The sequence below is a fragment of the Sus scrofa genome, chromosome 14, assembly GCF_000003025.6.
Source record: "Sus scrofa isolate TJ Tabasco breed Duroc chromosome 14, Sscrofa11.1, whole genome shotgun sequence".
NCBI lineage: Eukaryota > Metazoa > Chordata > Mammalia > Artiodactyla > Suidae > Sus > Sus scrofa.
The window spans coordinates 108080735-108097107 of record NC_010456.5 but is presented as its reverse complement, the minus strand read 5'-3'; the positions used below and the strand labels follow the sequence as shown (position 1 = coordinate 108097107).

The 16373-nt window shown below is 44.8% G+C and overlaps 1 protein-coding gene across 3 annotated transcripts in view; it reads left to right on the top strand.

The window, feature by feature from the left end:
* The window catches only part of PIK3AP1 (phosphoinositide-3-kinase adaptor protein 1), a 265547-nt gene that overhangs the window by 206835 nt on the left and 42339 nt on the right, over positions 1-16373 (top strand). For all 3 annotated transcript variants that reach the window (XM_013983580.2, XM_021071940.1, NM_001244503.1), the window contains 5 exon segments: positions 364-508; positions 2268-2410; positions 2539-2671; positions 5115-5311; positions 7880-8069. In XM_013983580.2, coding sequence (XP_013839034.1) covers positions 364-508; positions 2268-2410; positions 2539-2671; positions 5115-5311; positions 7880-8069 — 808 coding nt within the window.

Below are 16373 nucleotides of genomic sequence, written 5' to 3'. Positions count from 1 at the left end.
CAATTCTGCCCTGGACTAATACTTTTATAATATACAACAAAAAAGAAATGCTATAAAAATTAAATACTAAGACATATAAAATGCAAGCCTCAAGTTTAAAATTATTAGATTCAACAGACATAAAATTACTCCATTAAATTGCTATAAAGGTTTATAAATATTCACCCTTGGTTTTTGTCATTTGTCTTGTTGAGACTCATGCCATGCAGTCAATGCCTGGCACTGGACTGCAGACCCCACCCCCACTCTGGAACAACCTCGTTAGGTAGAGCTAGGGCTTTGGGAGCTGGGGAGACCCTCTGGCTCAGCACCCAATATAGGACCCAGGAGGGAGAGGGGACAATGACTGGTCTCCCATTCCAGGCAGAAACTACTGTCTACGTCATTGTGAGATGTAAGTTGGATGAGAGAGTGACAACGGAAGCTGAATTTACTCCTGAGGATTCTCCCTCAATAAGGGTGGAAGCCAAGCTGGAGAATGAATACACTGTTTCCGTGAAAGCTCCCAGTAAGTATCCCCATTTACTTCCAGAAATTAGACATCATGTTAAGGAAGAGGCCCCACTTGCTTTCTTTTACTAATCCTGTCTCTATTCAGCCTCTAAGAAAAGTGAGCCAAGATTTGGATTCGGTTGCCATGTTCTAAAGGAAGAGGAAGTTGAAGAAATGTACATGTATGATGGGGGGGTGGAATGGATATATGAAAATGTTTATAAAGGTAATTATTAGCATTCTTTGAAATTAGAGAAAAGTAGGAAAAAATTTATCTGACACACTACCACCCAGTCTTTTCTGCTTTTGTTCATAATTTTTAGAAACATAAGAGTTCCAGCAGTATCTATTACTCTATGTTCTGGTTTTCCTTACATAATCTTAATTTATTCATCCTTTTACTCCTGTGCTATTACATGGACTTTGTACCTTTCCATTTTATAACAATTTTTTTCTGTTACAAAAGTAATGTCAGTTCAATGCAGAAAACTCGAAGAATGCAATAACCATAAAAGAAAGTAGATAGAAAATTACTCACATGTCCCCCCAAAGGAAATCACTGGTTTCTGTATTTTCCCACATCTGCACACATAGCTTCATACTGTCTTATAACTGACTTTCGATACCTAGAAATACACAATGAGTATTTTTCCATGTTAATAAATATTCTTTTATAACATGATACTTAAATAGTTACAAGGTAATCCATTGTATAGATGTACCATAATTTATATAACCAGTCCCTTGTGTTGGACCTCTATCTTAAAACCATAATATTTAAAACTGTATAATAATTGAATAGAAGTGTCATCTTTTAATTTTTCATTTCCTCGTTGTTGCATATTTAACTTCTGATTTCTTATTGTCTTATTTTAAATGATGATGTAATGAGCATCTTTATGCTTGAAGGGTTTTTTTCCTTTCGTATTTAGGATTATTTCCTCAAGATTATTAATTCCTGAAACCATGGGAATTTTGAAAGGGCCTGAAAGATGGTGCTTAATCGCCTTCTTAAATATTACCACTCTCAAGTTTATTTGTTATATCATCACCAACATTAGGCATTGTCACTTTGGATACTTTTAATAATTTTGTATGTTTTTTAAAAGTAGTCCATTCTTTCAGTTTGCGTCTCTTTGATTATTAGGTTAAATATTTTTCCATGTTCTTTGCTTGTTGCATTTCCTCTTTTGTGAATCGAATCTTTGTGGTTGGTATATTTTTAATTTTTTCTTTCCCCCTCAAAACCCCTTCCTGTGGTGTAGAAGAGAGAGAGTACCCAGGGAGGCACATAGTAATGACGGCAGCAGAGCTAGTGAATCAATTCTACTGGTCCAGGGAAGTTGGGGGTGGGGGATGGGGGGCAGAAGTACAGGATCCCCCCCACCCCGCTGCTCCCCGCCCAACCCCAGGATCCCTCCCACCTTCTGGCGACCACTGGCTGTTGTATAGAATTCTTGAAATCCAACTCTTCTTCTGTCTATTGCACCGCTGCGCCTATAGTAATGAGCAAAACAGATGAAAATCTTCCGAAAGTTAAATCGAAGACCCAGTGAGGCTAATTCCTCTGACTCAGAGCCCTCCAGTGTGTTAATCTGTTCACTGCTACTTCTACTCTTTCCCTTACTTTGCTATCCTGCAGTTTACCTCCAAGATCTTTCTTCCGGCCCCCAATTGGTTCACGGTTAGAGTAAACCCAAGATCACTTTTCCCTATACCCTTGTTCTATCTTTTAAAAAAGGGAACAATTTTATAGTATCTTTTTTTCTGTTCAGATCTTTCATCTGGGAATGTTTCTCTGAAGATATATTCCGGGGACTTAGTGGCATGCGAAACTGTTATCAGCTATTATACTGACATGGAGGAAATTGGGAATTTATTGTCCAATGCTGCGAATCCCGTGGAGTTCATGTGTCAGGTAAGGGTGGTGAAAGGAAACCAGAGTTTTCTGGAGGTGGCGTTTCTGCTCATGGTTCATCAGCTTCATATCTGCTAGATGAGAGATAGCTGGATTTAAAATTTGACTGTCTTCACTTTTGTATTTAGGCCTTTAAAATTGTGCCCTACAACACAGAGACCCTTGATAAACTACTCACGGAGTCCCTGAAGAACAACATCCCTGCGAGTGGGCTGCACCTCTTTGGAATCAACCAGCTGGAAGAAGAAGATATGATGACAAGTAAGTCAGCAGTCAAACATCAGGACACCAGCCATGTGTGGATTCCTGTCTGTTGATTTTGGTGTGCAGTCAGCCTGCGCTTAGGCTTTCTGCTGGTTCCTGCTCTGTAGTTCATCCTTTGAGAAGCAGTCATTCTTCACTGGCTAGCCAGAGATTCTTCCAAATCGTAAATCCGAATATCTTACCCCCTTGCTAAAAAAACCCTTTGTGGTTCCCTTGCCTTCTAGATAAAGTCCAAGCTCCTTAACCTGTTACAAGCCCTTAGCAACAGGCTCCTGCTGTGTGCCTCTGCTCTCATCTCTCTCCGTTCTCTCCCTTGGCTTCTGTGCCCTACTCTAGGGAAGGTATGAACTGCTTTTCCCTAATGAAAATCCCACCCTGCCTCTTGCCACCTGCACCCACGGGAGTACAGTTTCCTCCTCTGCTCTTCCTGTGCAGCTGAGGAAGCCCTTCCTCAGGTAGGTTCCATCTACATGCCGCAGGCTCCCCGAGCATGTTGGGAACTAGTGCTCTTCAGCTGTGTCTGTCTTCTTTGCTAGGCTGTCAGCTGGGCGAGGACAGGGACTGTGCTGTGTGGCTCATTGTAGGCTCAAAAGAAATACTTGCTTGATGGGGGAGGAGCAGTCTCATGGGCATGTGTGACATGCTGGGAGCTGGGAGAACCGCTTGCATGGGGACTGTGCCCTGTGTGCTGGACGAGAGCCTGTTATGGTGCTTCTATGGACACTATTTTTCCTTTATGCCACGACTGCACTGCACATTGGGATCCCAGTCCCTGCTACCCATGCCTGCATTCTGTCCTTCCTCAGAACCATCAAGTCCTTCTCCCATTGCCTCTCCCCATTTTCCTACTGCGGAATGTTGTCACATCACTTCCAGCAGGCACTGACATTCTCTGTTCTTAAACAGGAGCGAGTATTTCATAGCCTGACAATCACGGGGAATCCTAGGGACATTTTTGGACCCTTTATTCTAAGGATCATATCCTGGTTAATAGAAGCTGAGTTTGTCTTATTTAAAAAGCATATAGGGAGTTCCTGTTGTGGCTCAGTGGTAACAACCCTGACTAGTATCCATGAGGATCTGGGTTCGATCCCTGGCCTCACTCAGTGGGTTAAGGATCCAGCATTGGCATGAGCTGTGGTGCAGGATTCGGCTTGGATCTCACGTTGATGTGGCTGTGGCATAGACTAGCAGCTTTATCTCCAGTTTGACTCCTAGCCTGGGAACTTTCTTATGCAACAGGTACAGCCCTAAGAAAAAAAAAAAAAAAGGCCAAAAAAATTTATATATATATGTGTGTGTGTGTATGTATATGTACATAAAAATATATGTATGTATATATATCTATGTGTTTACCTACTTATCACTATTGGGCTTAGAAATTAACTTTTATGAAGAGAAAAGATTTGTCCCTCAATTGCACAACACAAACCTGTCTGCTTCCTTGGTTGAGTTTATCCCACAGTGTCCAGATATTAGTAGGTGGAGAGGTCATGGGAATCCAAGAACTCTCAGGATTACTTTGCTTCCCACCAATGAGAGGGTTAAATGACATCCTGCATTAATGCTTCGTCCAAAACCTGCCCTGGAGTTCCCGTCATGGCTCAGCGGTAACGAATCTGACTAGTATTCATGAGGACGCGGGTTTGATCCCTGGCCCCGATCATTGAATTAAGCATCCAGCATTGCCATGAGCTGTGGTGTAGGTCGAAGATGTGGCTCAGATACTGCATTGCTGTGGCTGTGGTGTAGGCCAGTGGCTACAGCTCTGATTCGACCCCTAGCCTGGGGACTTCCATATGCTGCAGGTGTAACCCTAAAAAGCCAAAAAACAAAACAAAACAAAACAAAAAACTGTGCTAAACAAAGAGCTCCCTGAAAACCATCGTATTAATCCTCCCATGTCTCTTTGAGATAGTCCATAAATATTTTCTAGTTCAAAACTAAGGGCCGTGGAATGCTGAATAACATGCCCAGGATTACTTGGCACACTTTATGAACTTGGAAATAAGAGCTAGGAAGATGGACTTCCTTCTTTTAATCAGCATAAAGCAATTGTTTTAAAGTGCTCTGAAATTTGCAGAGAAGGTTAAAACATGGCCCCCGTTGTACTTTGTGGCTTCTATTTAAGCCTTTAGAACATCAGCAGATTTTTGAACTGGTATTATTTCTCAGGATTCTCTGATCCTTTTAGAGAAAGAAGGTAGGATGTTGATTTTTAGATTTGCTAATTAATTGACATATCATTTCTTCTGTTATCTGAGGACATAATCTTCGGTGGTGCTGCAGAGGAAGCTGTGAGATGTTGGGCAATCAACCAAGAAGTAGGGATTGAATGCCTGCTGGGTGCCACACTAGGCTTGTCAGCTTCATCTCTATGAACAAGGTGCCCTGTGCCTTCCTTTTTATCTGTTCATTGTTTTCCTTGATAACTTTTCAGATCAGAGAGAGGAAGAGCTGCCTACTTTGTTGCACTTTGCTGCCAAGTATGGGCTGAAGAACCTCACTGCCTTGTTGCTCACCTGCCCGGGAGCCCTGCAGGCCTACAGTGTGGCCAACAAGCACGGCCACTACCCCAACACCATCGCCGAGAAGCATGGCTTCCGGGACCTGCGGCAGTTCATTGACGAGTATGTGGTAAGTTCAAGGCGGGAGAGGCCTCAGCACTGGAAGTACACCCTGTGGTCCCAGGGATGCTTTCTCACCAAAGACCTGGGTGGACTTCATCTCTCGCATGTCCTCATGTGCCTCTTCTGGCAGAGCCAGTACAAGTGAGCTTAAGGGATGAGCCCTGGAGTCACATGGATCTGGGGCCAAATTCCTGTACCAACACTTGTCAGCCGACTTTGGGCAAATCTTCTCTCTGTCCTCTCTCAGTTTCCTAACATGCAGGAGGAGGATAATGATAGGTCTACTCCTAGGGGTGTTTTGAGAGTGAAAGGAAGTAATGTGTATAAAGCACTGAGACCCACCCTTAAAGAATTTACAGACATTTATGGGGTAAATCTGCTAAAGGCTGATGCTCATCCCTTTTTCCCAGTCACCTCCCCACCTACCTCCAAGGTACCTTGGCAGGATGCTTCCAGCTGCCATGCCCACCATCAAGCCCAGGTGAACTGTGTTAGGCTTGGTTCCTTCCTTAGGATAGACCATAGTAGGAAATCCCATTGTTGCTCAGGGGTAATGAACCCCTCTAGTATCCATGTGGGCCTGAGTTTGACCCCTGGCCTTGCTCAGTGGGTTAAGGATCCGGCGTTGGCAGATCTCATCCAATGCCCAGGCCTTGTTCCATGCCCTAATATTGCTTCCATTGTTTTGGGGGCAGCTGCCCTTCGAGGCTCCTTTTCTGGTTTTCTTCATTTTCACTCTTCATGGCAGTGATGCGGGAAGAGCTCAGCCTCTCACATGGGTCTGTGGCCTCAACAGGAACAGTAAACACAATCCAGTCTTGCTCTTTAGGAGCAAGACTGACACCTCAGGAGCAAGACTCACCACAGGAGTGAGCCTGACACCTCCCCCAGACACTTACCTCTCTGCTCCATACTTGACAATTGCAAGGCAGTGACTCACTGAGATGTACAGAGAGGGCTCCCCCACATTTGAGGGGGTGATAAAGCGTATTAAATGAATAGAACAGCATGAGTGCCTGTTTTGGTATCATTGATATAAATGAAGCTAAAAGGTACTCACAGTCCAGGAGTATTTACTTGGCCTTACTTTGAAGCCACACAGGTATAAAATGTGGTGTTTCATTTCCCTGAAAATAGATGTTTTTAAGGACATAATGTGATTATAGTCATGACTGCTATTTATTGAATTTATTTGATAGGCAAACGCTTTATTTCCTTTAATCTCACCATAGTCTTTCAAAGTTGACAGTATTGTTATCTCTCTTCAACAAAGGAGAAAAAGGGCTTAGAAAGGCAGAGGGCCCCACACTAGTAAGAGTGGAGATGGGATTTGAACCTAGTTGATGCTGAAGCTGGGGCTTGTTTTCCTACTCTATGTCACAGGGATCTGGAAAGATTCACTGACAGTTTGCATTGAAGTTAATCTGGGTCACATTTCTCACATCATCTTTGTTCTCTGACTAGAATCACTTCAACCAGTGCATCCTCAGCATTGCCCCCAAAGGGTTGCTCTCCCATGTTGCTGATGACCTCGAAGCACTGCCCATTTCCCCTTTCCACTACATCAAAACCAAATGCCAGACATCGAGCCTCCAACCCTCCACAACTCTCACCTGGTTCACTCCTTGGGGCTCCTCCGGAAATCAGCACAGAGTGTCAATAGCATATTAGCTCTCTTGGGGTGGCGATGATGAAAATGAGGATTTTTGTGGGTTGTTGCTGAAATAAGGATTGTGAAACACCAAGGTTTCTTATCGGGAAAAGTTGTGCAGGGCTTCAGAGAAGCCAGCTCTTTGGCCTCACAACTACCTGGAGACAGAATAGCAGAGGGGGGCCTCTCTGATTTAAGGGCATTTCATCTAAGACTATCTCTGCTCTTGGGCACAGGATATAAAACTGAGTGGAGTAGGGGGAGACTTTGGAACAGCCTGCTGGGAGCAACGGGGACTAGTGAACTCAGTTCTTGAGGGACTTCTGACCACACACAACTGTATGAACACCTTAGCTGCAGCCCTGTTTCTCCCATTTGAATTTCCATCTGGCTAATCAGCAAGGGTTACACCTTGGTCTGCCATGTGCTCCCTTTTGAGGAACCAGTAGGGTGTAGCAGAAAAGTCAGAACCCAGGATTGCAGACCCTGAGGAAGGCGCTAGATTTTCTGAGCTTTGGCTTTCTCTTCTGTGAACCAGGGAACAGGATACTTCTGTAAGTAGCAGTGGAAAGGATGTCATGAGATGATGTATAGGCACATCCTCTGCATTGTCCCTGGCGCATAGTAGGTGCTCATGAGAGAGTTTTTATTTTGTATCCTCTGGGAATCGCATGTTTAACATGTATCTCCTATAAATGCATGACTCCGTGCTTAGTGTCAGAAGACAATACGAAGATTAAAACATAAAACAAAGGAAAAAACTGGAAGCCTGGCCTCAAGGAGCTTTCAGTCTAGTGGGAAACACAGACTTGCACATAGTTGTAATTCTGACGCATGGGAGCCTTTCCTTTGCTGTCACAAGCCTGACTCTACCCAGAAAGCCCGGCTGTGTCAGCGAGCCGTGGGTCCCACGTTCTCTTTCAGGAAACCGTGGACATGCTGAAGAGTCACATTAAAGAGGAACTGATGCAAGGGGAGGAATCTGACTCTGTGTATGAGTCCATGGCCCACCTTTCCACAGACCTGCTCATGAAGTGCTCCCTCAACCCCGGCTGCGACGAGGAGCTGTACGAGTCCATGGCAGCCTTCGTCCCAGCGGCCACCGAGGACCTCTGTAAGTAGCCCGGCTTAGTTCTGCTTCCATCTTTCTGCTGACCAGTGGTTTCTTCCTTCTGGTGGGGGGTGGGGGGGGAAGTCCCTGCTTAACCCCACCCCACCCTGGAGAGGTGAAGATCCTATTTACACAGAGTTAGACTGGTTGTCATGTGCTGTGGCAAGCAGAATCCTCCTTCAGACTTCCCCTGCTGTGACTGCTGTGTTACCGGAAAGTTTAAGTAAGGGCCCGGGACTCGGAGCTGATGAAGGCTGCCTTGTGAGCTAACATCAGTAATTTCGAACTCTGGCAGTTCCAGTGGGCCCTTTTCCAAGCAAACATTTTGTAATGCCCCCTTACTCCCTTGACCTGAGATTCATATAATACTACCTGCCTCCATATGAAATTCTAGAAATCAAGCATATGTCCTAAGTGAAACATAAAAGCACAGTAAAAGGAGAGGAAATCCTCATATGTAACTACACATGAGGACATAATGAAATAAGGGTTGCGAAACACCAAGGTTTCTTGGATGCAGTCACCCACACTCAGAATCACTGCCAATGTCATGGCCTCCAACACGAGCCGACACGTTTATTGTGTCGGTGACTTGGATACTGCTGGCAGTGTTGGCATCAGCGCCTGGATCTTCCTAAATGGCCAGCGATTCCTCACACTCCTTTCCATTTTCATAGCAGTTGAATTCCTGAAAAATTCAGTGTAAATCAAAACCATGCAAAAATGTAAGTTGTATGTGTAAACGAAGCAGCTTAGTGTCTAGACTAAGAAAATTATAAACAAGGCTTTTTAATAAGCTAATTTTATTGGATTAATATATAATAAAATTATTGCCAAAATACCATATCTCCAGGACATGATTTTTTTAGTAAATTGCTTACCAAATTTTTCCCATTTTTGGTGATCTTAATCATTTTTTTTCAATAGCAAAAGTAATACATTCTTACAAAAATTTGAAACAAAATAAAACTGTATAACCGAGTTATTAAAAGTCCACTCAACCAACCAGTATAACATACATAATAGTTTGGTGGGTATTTTTGCCCATATTTTTCCTGATACTTGCTGATTTAAATTTTAAAAATTTATATACACATGCATATGCATATAAACAGATAAGTACAAATATATATGTACAAATACATATAATAAGCAGTTTTTTAATCTATATGTGTGTCTAGTGAAATATTTAAAAGTCAAGAGGGACATAAAACGGGGCTATCCCCCACAAAGAAGGATGTCTAACATCTTTCTCCCTTCTGCTCATTGCAAGTAGCCTCCCTACATCAAGGTGACAGCCCAAAATACCCTACTAGGTTTTTCCCAAATGCCCTCTAGAGGGCAGTGCCGCTCCCCCTGAGAACCACTGGTTTAAACATTGGATTACAATGCACGGGTCAGAACTGAAGTAGGAGGACTACGCGACGGGCCCTCTAAGAGCCTTCTTTATATGTTACCACCATTTACCGTCAGATGCTAAGAGCTCTGAAACATTGCCTACAGCTTTGCTCTCCTTCCTTCTGGTCTAATTAATCAAGTCAAGAAAGACAAGACAAATAACCATCAACGCATCCATCACCTTTATTGATGGAGGACTTTCTGGAATGGGCTAGATTGGGTATTGCCAACTTTCAGCCTGAGAAGAAGACTGTGGGGAGGTGGGCCTGATTTTCCCATCCATGAATAGAAAAGCGGGCGTCAAGAGAATGCTTTGGAGCAAGAGATGCAGGCAGGTCGGGGGACCAGAGGTGAACCCTGACACCAGCAGGGCCTTTGATACTGCCACCCCAGCACTTAGAAGCTATGGTCCAGTGTTTGCGAGGTGCTTGCCAGTCAGATTGGCTGCTTCTCTTGGGGAGGGAGGGAAAGGGGGAAAGAGCAGTGGAAGCTCTTGCCCAGCACCTAACTGGGAGGACTGGAAGTGCTGGTGGGAGCTCCTCCTCAGTGAGCAGTGACCCGGCAGGGAGGTGAGGAAAGAAGGCATCACCCCTACCATCCACATCCTCCATGTCACTGAATCCTCAGAGGGACCGTACAAGGATGCTTTTCTTAGCCTGCACTTTACAAATGAGGAAAGTGAGGCACAGAGAGGTTAAGCAACTTTCCCAAAGTCTCACGGTTAATAAGGGATAGAGCCCAGTTTTGAACCCGGGTCTCTCTGTCTCTAGGACCATAGTCTTCATTCTGGGCCTGAAATTTCCCTCTAACACTACAAATTTTAGTCCTGGTTTCTTTCAGAAAAACCATCTAGCAGCTACAGCCATGCTTCCTCTTTCTGTGGCCCAGATGTTAGCTCACAAAGCAGCCTCTGGCGCCCCCTGCCCTTACGCATCCATCCATCTCTCCGTGTACCCAATAAGCGTTCTGGAACAGCTGTGTTTCAGCTACTTGCCTCTCCCGGGAGTTGGTGAGACAGGGGGAGGAGAGGGGAAGAAATGGTCCTTTTCAGTGTGGAACAGAGAGGCATTCACAAAAGAACATTTGGAGAACAACTGGTACCCATTTGGGAAGTCAGGGACCAAGCTTTATCATTTCTGCCCTTTGGCCCTATTATGGGCAGTTGGACAATGAAAGAATCTCTCACTTTACTGGCAGTTTAGTGTTGACAGAGAGCCTTAACACTTGTTATTCCCCAGGATGCTCCCGCTCATGAAATGCCACCCCCTCCCCAGTGCACAGCGGTGGGGAATGCTAACAGCTGCCAGTCCCATCACTCCTGTCTGCCGAGCCCCTCACAGCGGGAGCAGTGAACCTCTCCAGCCCTTCCCAAGTCAGGGGAGGGCTACGGAGCTTGCCTGCTTTGTGACCAGTTGGCATGCAGTTGGGGGGATTCTGGTGGCTGTGGAGCTAGAAGGAGGCCACTGACAGGCAGGCTGGAGAACTGGGCTGTTTAGGGGATGGGGAAAGGAAACCCACTGCATTTTTCATTTGCCAGGTCATATAAACTCTGAATTCCCTCATCCTGACTATTATTTGACTTGTGTTTCTCTCTCTGGGGCTTAATCTTGAGAATGACCATTTGCATACTGTCCCAGAAGAAGCAGCAACTTGTACTTGGGGAGGAACCGTTTATTATACTACCAGTGACTCTCTGGGGGAGAAGGCAGTTTAGGTCATAAATAAGTAGGGCAAACTGGTATACCTAAGATACATATTTGTAGCACCGTCCAGCAGAGTAATTGCTGGGAACATCTGCCGCCCCTTCCTGGTCAGCAGACTGCTTTCATCTCTGTGATCTCATCCGATCATCCTGAGGCTTGGTGCCTAGAGTTATCTTCATTTTAGAAAGGAGATCGCTAAGGTTCCAAGATTTAGTAACTTATTTGAGTCCTGTCAAGAGAGAACTGGATCAGGAATCCGAGTTGGAAGATTCCCAGGGGTCAAATCTGTCCACTGCCCACAGAGATAGAGGATCTTCCTGGACAGCCCTGGGATGGATACTTACAGGGGGGCTATTTCTATATCTGAATATCCGAGGTTATCAGTGCCCCACTTTTGTGGTACCATTCAACCCTAGAGGCTGAAAGTAAACATATTAAGGAAACTAAGCTATGTTTGTTCACTCACCAACTTCCTCGCTCGCTCATTCCTTCGTTTGCTCACCGGACAAACATTACACAGTACAAACTCTAGGCCAGCCCCTCAGCATTGCTTTGGAGGTCATCTAACTGTGTTGGGGCAAATCTGCCTCCTTCTGACTTGAGTTTTTAAAAAGGGACAATACTGAGATTCCCTTCTCCAAAGGGAACCCAAACAATCAGTTAGTAGGAGGTTGTCAGGGGAACTCTCTGGATTGAATGAAGGGGGCTGGGGGCAGCATTGGGTTCTGACCCTGAGAATTTATGGTCCTTCCCTTGAACTTCACACACACACACACACACACACACACACACATGCACTTCTCACACTCACAATCTTTGGTTTAGATATGCTGCCACCAGGTGGTAAGTACATGTCTTTGTAATCAGACTTTCAACTTTGCTCCCAATTCTCTTGAGAATTTTTTGTTCCAGACCCCTACAGATTTAAACCATCATTTTCTGCTATATAGGAAATAAATGTTATTAAGGATAAGCTTATACAAACACTAAATGAAAATCATGGCACACTTTTCTTTGGGTGTTTTCACTCTCCTGGTCTTTTTATCATTTCCTTCTTTTGCTTCAATCCTGGCCTTCGGAGAATGATACGGTGGGCCTGGTGGGCCTTTGATTTAGGTAATACATTTTGTGTGTAGAACCTCACCAGTGATTGGTCACTTCCTGAGGCTCTGAGTACTCAGGTCTTGGGAGTCATTTCTGGGTGTCCCTGGTCCAGCTGTTTCCAAGGTGATCCTCTTGTGGATTTAGCGCTGCTTCAGTATCTCAGCGGCTCGTCTTTCTCTATCAGGAGAGAGGAGTACAAGGAGAAAGGTATGAGGACTCACTACTAGAAACTAAACTCACACCTATCGCTCTAATCCATCCCACCTCCTCAAGCTGAACGTGCCCCTGCTCCTTCCACCCAGTTCCGCGGCTCAAGTTTGTGTACAGTGGAGAGCCCACTTAGCCCCAGCTAACTCGATGGCTTCCCTTAGCAACCTCCTTGGTAACTGGCATCTTTGTAACAGATCACCTCCCGCAGTGCTTTCTTTACCTGAGCTCTCTGGTTACAGCCCCTCTCTGCAAGCTCGTTCACCCCTGAGCTGGGAGCATAGCTGGGCACACACGGGAAAGGGCCTCACAGCCCAGCCACGTAAGGTCTGAGTTCACCTGAGGGACCATTTGTAAGCAAAATTGTCATGTTACTGATTTGCTTCTGGAACATGCTGCCTTCCCCATCTGCAAGCTCTTCTCTCATGAGTCTTTCTTCCTGCACAGCCTCTGAGGCTGTGCCATCCTCCTGCTGTCCATCTTGGGGGCCAAAAAGTGCCTTATGGGCTGGGTGCAAGGCACAAGGTCTTATAGCAAGGAACTCACTCTGAGGCAGGGCTGTTCCTCTCTTGTCTTGGGCTGAAACTGACCCAGTGAAGCAAAAGGAGTCTCAAGGCACTTCTTGATTTTTGTAGCTTTTCCCTCCTCCAGATGCAAAGAACTGTGTTATGGACATTGGCACTTAGTGAAAGCATGCTGGATTGAATATTCTCAAGTTAGTAAGATCAAATCCTCACCACCAGCAAAGACCTTGCTCCCTTCTGCACCTGCGTAGCTGCAGGTCATGCCTTTCTCAGGGCTCTGCACGCACATCATCACTTTGCACTCCGGCTGTGCACCTGCTTCTCTGGTTACCTGCTCCTACTTCAGTTAGGAAGTATGTATCATCCACAGGCTGGACAGCAGGTGCTCCATTATTTCTTGAACTTGAGTGTTACCAGAAGATAAGAAGTCATCCCAGGAGTCCCCGTCGTGGTGCAGCGGAAACGAATCCGACTAGGAACCATGAAGTTGGGGGTTCGATCCCTGGCCTCACTCAGTGGGTTAAGGATCGTGGTTGCCATGAGCTGTGGTGTAGGTCGCAGACGCAGCTCGGATCTGGCATTGCTGTGGCTTTGCTGTAGGCCAGCAGCAACAGCTCTGATTAGACCCCTAGCCTGGGAACCTCCATATGCCACGGGTGCAGCCCTAAAAAGACAGAAAAGACAAAAAAAAAAAAAAGTCATCCTAGATGTGTGGTATGGAATCATTTGTTGACATTCCAAGGCAAAGACTTTACTTCCCCGATAGGTGATAGACCTGTTAGATGTCCCTGAGGGTGGGACATCATTGGCCCCTTCTCACTGCCTTGTCTTTGTGTCCACACTTTCGCTCATGCTGTTCCTGCCTCCTGAATTGCTCTTCTCTTTTCTCAGCTGGGGAAATGCCCAGATTCTTTAACAAAGCCCAAAGACCTCCATATCCATGTGATCATTTACTTATTCCTCATTGGTTTGTTCATTCACACACTCACTCATTCATTCAGCAACATTTATTGACTCCCTCGAGCGTTTAAGTCACTGTGTCAGGTGACAAGGAGTCAGTACGTAAGCTGGCATGATCTCTGCCTTCCAGAGCTTCCCTTCTAGTGGGACAGCTGGAGAGTAAACAAAGATACTGCAAAACTGAGTATATAACCACAAACTGTGACAGTGCAGTGGAGGAAAAGGATGTAGTGCTCTCAAGAGGGCAGCTAGTGGAGAATGGTTTGGGGGTGTGTGTGACTTAACAAGTCCTGGTACCCACTGCACCCTACCAGGAACTCATCCCATGGACTGATTCCTGCAAGGCAGACGGTCTGTGTGCTTACCAGGAGCACCGCATTGAGGCAATGCTAAGAAATTCACAAACCTTAACATGCTGCTTCTCCTAACCCTTCCATGCTTAGACTCTCTTTTCCAATGCCAGTCCCTCCTTGGCCCCTCTAATTTCAGATGCCACTCTCCTCTCTCTATTTCCATGGCTCTGTCTCTCCCCTCTTCCAACTCCCTCTGTCTTTCTCTCTCATTCTCTCTCTCCTTCTTCCCCCTTCTCCCTCCCCCCACAACCTCTGTATGTGTGTGACTTTCTCTATGTCTCTGTCTCTGCCTCTCTGTCTCTATGTGTCTCTCTCCTTCTCATCACCTCTCCATGAGGATATGCGAAGGGTGGACTTTCTTATTGACATGCTCAATCAAAGCACTCCATTCCACCTGCATGCAAATGGAACCAATCAGGTTTCAGCTTTTCTTCAAATGTTTTACCCTCCTGCTCCTTGCTCTAAGGCTCTTTTTTTTGGCCACAAAAGCACTTGCTGAAAAAAATTCTTTTGGGTTGCTTTCAAGCTTTGAGAGCCTTTCCAGAATAGTCTTTCAGTATCTGACATTTTACTGTATTATGTACTCAGATTAGGTTTTCTATTAAATTAACAACACATAATCTGGATGGAGATTCCCCTGTGATCTCAATTCATGTCCCATAGGGAGTATCATATGAGCTTCTTTGAAAATTCATTATAGCTCTTGACTCCTTCCTTTAATTAAGTGCCTGCCTGCCTTCTCTCATCTGTTCAGGCTTCTTTCTTCCCAGGAATGGTTTCATTTGGATTGACTCCATTAAAAAGCACCATGTAACTCTGCAGCTGGCTTTTCCCAGAAGGAGACTTTGGCCTCAGAGTCTCCTTGTTATTATTTTGTTCTGTTTTTTTTTTTTTCCAATGAAATGAAAGAACTTTTCAGTATTTCCTTAGACCAACAGGTTTCAGCACATTTCAATTTATTTTTAACTGACGAGGTGAAGGTTAAGTGCTTAGAATCTGAGGTACAAACCCTGAGCATCCAGGGATACAGGGACCTGTTGTTCTGCTTTCCTTTACAAAATATTCTTTGTCCGAAACTGATTCTACCTCCCGAATTTTCTATGTATTTCAGTCACTCATAGGTTACTCCCACTATGCCTGGATTTTGTGTACACATGGGTTATCAAATGTAGTTTGATGGTTTTATCTCTCATTAACTCCAAACAACCTAGGTACACCTTCTTTTCTCTTCTTTATTATTACAATAGTAATATCTGCTACTATTAGGACTTAATAATATACCAATGGCACCCAGTGTTTTAAAAATAATTTCACGTGCCAGTGTCAGTCAGCTGGTAATTGTGTGCCTGGAGAGCTGTGTTGAGAAGGATTCTGAGGCCACAAAGAATGCCATGATTGACTGGTGATGTTTGCCTTGAATATGAATAGGGACATAGAGGCCAATGTATGTATCTACTGCTCCTGGTCTAATTCAAAGATATTTATGTTCAATTCAGTATAAAAATAATCATTTTATTTAAAATATAAATGGAAAGAAAAAATTTTTTTCATTTAAGGCCGTGCACATCTAGAGACTCAATAGAGGCCTGAGCCTACATCAGGCCAGGGCTGCTGAATCCATGTGTGGAATGATATGATGGATTCACTTGAGTGCACCCTGACCCTTGTGCCCTACTCCCCTTGCCAGACCCATATGGGAAGGAAATTCATGGCAGTCTGACTGTGCTGACCTTTAGTTTTATCTGCTTTAGGCAGACCAATGCTCCTGAGCCTGTGAATATCCTAGATTACATGGCAAAGGGGAAATAAATTTGCCAGTGTAATTAAGGTTGCTAATCAGTTGGCCTTAAAGTCATGGGAATATCCTGGCTTATCGGGGTGGGTCCAATACAATCACAAAGGTCTTAAAAGTAGAAGAAGGAGTCAGAAGATAGACCAGAGATGGCATCATGAGAAGGACTCCGTTCAGCTAAGCTTTCTGCCTTACGTTGCTGGCTTTGAAGATGGAAGAAGAGGGCCTCATGCCAAGGAGTGCAGGTGGTCCCTAGAAGCTAGAAA